The 3,236-nt window shown below is 41.3% G+C and overlaps 1 protein-coding gene across 2 annotated transcripts in view; it reads right to left on the reverse strand.

Moving 5' to 3' along the window:
* Window positions 1–3,236, reverse strand: part of SVEP1 (sushi, von Willebrand factor type A, EGF and pentraxin domain containing 1) — a 199,121-nt gene that overhangs the window by 128,658 nt on the left and 67,227 nt on the right. For both annotated transcript variants that reach the window (XM_040481945.1, XM_040481944.1), the window contains exon 7: window positions 926–1,105. In XM_040481945.1, coding sequence (XP_040337879.1) covers window positions 926–1,105 — 180 coding nt within the window. The remainder of the gene's footprint in view (window positions 1–925; window positions 1,106–3,236) is intronic.

Raw genomic sequence — 3,236 nt, forward strand, 5'->3', positions numbered from 1 at the left:
CCATCCAGGAGAGATTAATCTCTTCTCAGTTTGATAATATCAGTTTTTCTTAGCTTAAACAGTGAGGGTCAACTTTTGGACTGTTAAATGAATCCCCCCATACCCTGTAAGCTCAACAACCTTCCTGGTAATACCTTCATCAACCACGGATCGAGTACTAGATTATACTAGAACAAACCTGTAAATCAATTTGGAAGGAAATGACAGATTCATAGTACCTAGTTTTCCCATCTTGGGTCCCGGCATATTTCAATTTATTCCTTACATATAGTTCTTCTTTTTCCTTTTTTGGAAGTTGCTTATTTAATTATCTACCTGCCAAGCTCTGTATACTACATCTGACATTTTATAAGGATTCTCATCATCATCATCATTATTGTTATCATTTGTATTTACAGTGTATAAGGAGCAGCAAACTGGAAAGATTCTTGAATTTATTCATTCTGGACCTGATTTCAGTAGTGAGATGTCACAACTCTTTGAGAAGGACAAGGCAAAAAAATCTTCTGATGAAATAGAATATTATGGTCTATCCTAAGGTTCACTGTTCATAATTTTGTCCTTTTATCAACAAGGTAAAAGTAACTTCTGTTTAACAAAGCAAGGGAATCACACAGAATTTGGTCTTTTAAAAATCCATCCAAATTGGCCCCAGTTAAAAAAAACATCATCACCATTTCAAGCTGTAAACTTCAGTGACTCGGATAATGGGATTCTGGTGTCTTTTTATCAGTGGAGAGGAATAAAACTGCACATTCGTTTATGTACCTGTATACCTGTGTCTCCGCGCATCTGTATACATGGATGTGGATTTATATTCATTATGAATCAACTTCACAGAAGTTCTAGGCCTTCACAGAAGAAAGGAGAAATCAGAGAGCAAGAGAAATAAATCACCAAATGCACCATGCCTTCCATGACTTACCCACACACCGAGGTTCTAGACCATCCCACTGGGTGTTAGCTTGACAAGTAAGCTTAGCACTTCCTTCTAGTCTGTACCCTTCATCACAGGTAACCAAACACACTGTCTTGTAGGACATTTCCTTGGTAGAACAGCTGATGCGGCCATGTTTGGGTTGGCGAAGATGGGGGCATGTTCGTACTATATAAAATGAAAAACATTGGGTCACATTTTACTAAATAAAGACAAAAATAGGAAGTCTAACAATGCCTACACATTGCAAGCAAGAAAATAACTTTTCTTAAAATGGCAAATAGTAAATAGCACATCATTATGTTTTGAGTTAGTATGGGACAACTGAAGTCATGTGTTTCATCAAATGCATTGCCCTAGTAAGATCCCGGCACTCAACCTCCTGCCCATAAGTGGGAAACTTAACCTGTCTAAGGAGTCTGGTCCTAGATGGATGATGATACCTGTAGATTGGAGGTGGCTGACAAAGGGAGGGATCTTCAACCTTCAGCTGGGCCTCTGTTGAGCTTCTCCAGGCTACATTCCAACAAAAAGAGGACGTCTTTTCCAGGACAGGGATTCAGGTTCACGATTAACTCAATTCTCAGATCTCATGGGTACATCCTGGGCTTTTAATGACCCCAGCCTCTGTAATCTTCAATTTCAGTATCCTACTCCTTGACTGTAACTCTGCTCCTTTTGGTTTTTTCACTCCTTTCTTCCAAGACACTTGCTGCAAACTCTACTTCATGATGCTAATCTTGACTTACGCGCTAACATTGTTTTGTTTGTGTGTTTTGCTGCTTTGGCAAAGAGTGCCAGTTGTGCACCCGATAACATTCTTCCCAGTTCTATTCAGCACCATATATGCACAGTTAGAAGGTAACAACTGCCCACCTCCACCACAATGATTGACAGCCAATGAAATATAAGCTGCAGTTGTGCGGGATGTCTGGAAAAGCTTTTTAATGGTGACCCTTTCAATTGAGAGAGTACTTTTTGCCTTCCCCTCTTCCTCCTTTGTTGTCCTGAAATACGGACATGAGGGATGGTACCCCAGCATATTATCGTCTAAGTATGAGATACTACTATAGAATAACTATCAAGTACTAAGAGGGTACAGCAAAAAAAAAAAAAAAATTAAAGAAGCCTGGGTCTCTGATGATAATGGAGCTATCATACCAGCTTCTCGTCTTCTTTTAGATGAGAGAAAAGTAAACTCTTAATTGCTTTAAGACATTGTTATTTGGTCTTTGAAATAGCAGCAGCTGTACACAATTCCTAATTTCCTGTGCCCAGCATCCATTCACTCCTCCTTTACTACTTTCCTAGGGAAAGGTTTCTCCCCTCTTTCAGCTCATGGGATTTGTGTGTGCTCCAGCCCTGCTCAGAGGAAGAGCATGTGACTTAGGATCACATTTCCCTGGGCTCAGAAGTGAGCAGGTACAACTGGTGACACGATCCTTTTTTCTACCAACTTCAAAACCACCCTGAGAGAGTAGCCAAGGGGTATTTACTAACCCCTCAATGCTGGAAATGCCCCTGTGCCTCAGTCAGCCTCAACACCACCAGCAGAAGTCCCACGGGGTGTCCAGAGACATATGCCTTTTCCTAGTACTGCAAATTCTAACTTGATGGCTTCAACACTACATCAGAGAAGCTACGAGAGAGTACGCATGCTGATTCTGCCTCTATAGGTCCCCAAATGGAATCTGTGCTCTGAGCTCTCCTGGCAAGATTTTCCTCGCTGCCCAGCCCACCAAAATCCCATAATGCGTTTTAGGGTCTCTCTCAATTAATCCCATGATGCCCTATATTTCTGTTCCTGACAATCTCATAGGAAGCCCAAGGCTCCAAAGTTATCCCTCATCTATCAGGGTCATCCTCATATACGTCTAATCCAAATCTAACTCACAAACTCTGGCACCTGCCCTCTGGAATACACAATCAGTCTTCAATAAATCCCCTCATAACCTAAACTTCACTTGTGAACGTTTCTCTCACTTTCTTATCTTAATCAGAATCCAATGGTCTCTTATAGACAAGGCCTGGAGAAAAAGATGTCCTCTTTGTTCCTTGTGCCTTCCCAGATTATTCTCTCTTCCTCCTCCTTTCTCTGTAAAACCTTTTAGCTCCCACGAAGTGTCAAAGTGTCATATTAAATATTCAACATCTTTCTCCCCCCAACTGTCTGCTGACCTCCGGGCCACTTCTCATTCTTCCAAGATTTTATTCTGTCTCTGTCTCTATCTGTCTCTGTCTCTCTCTCTCAGACACACACACACACACACACACACACACACACACACACACACACACA

This window comes from Herpailurus yagouaroundi, unplaced genomic scaffold (assembly GCF_014898765.1).
Source record: "Herpailurus yagouaroundi ecotype Mexico unplaced genomic scaffold, PumYag 160, whole genome shotgun sequence".
In the NCBI taxonomy this organism is placed as follows: Eukaryota; Metazoa; Chordata; class Mammalia; order Carnivora; family Felidae; genus Herpailurus; species Herpailurus yagouaroundi.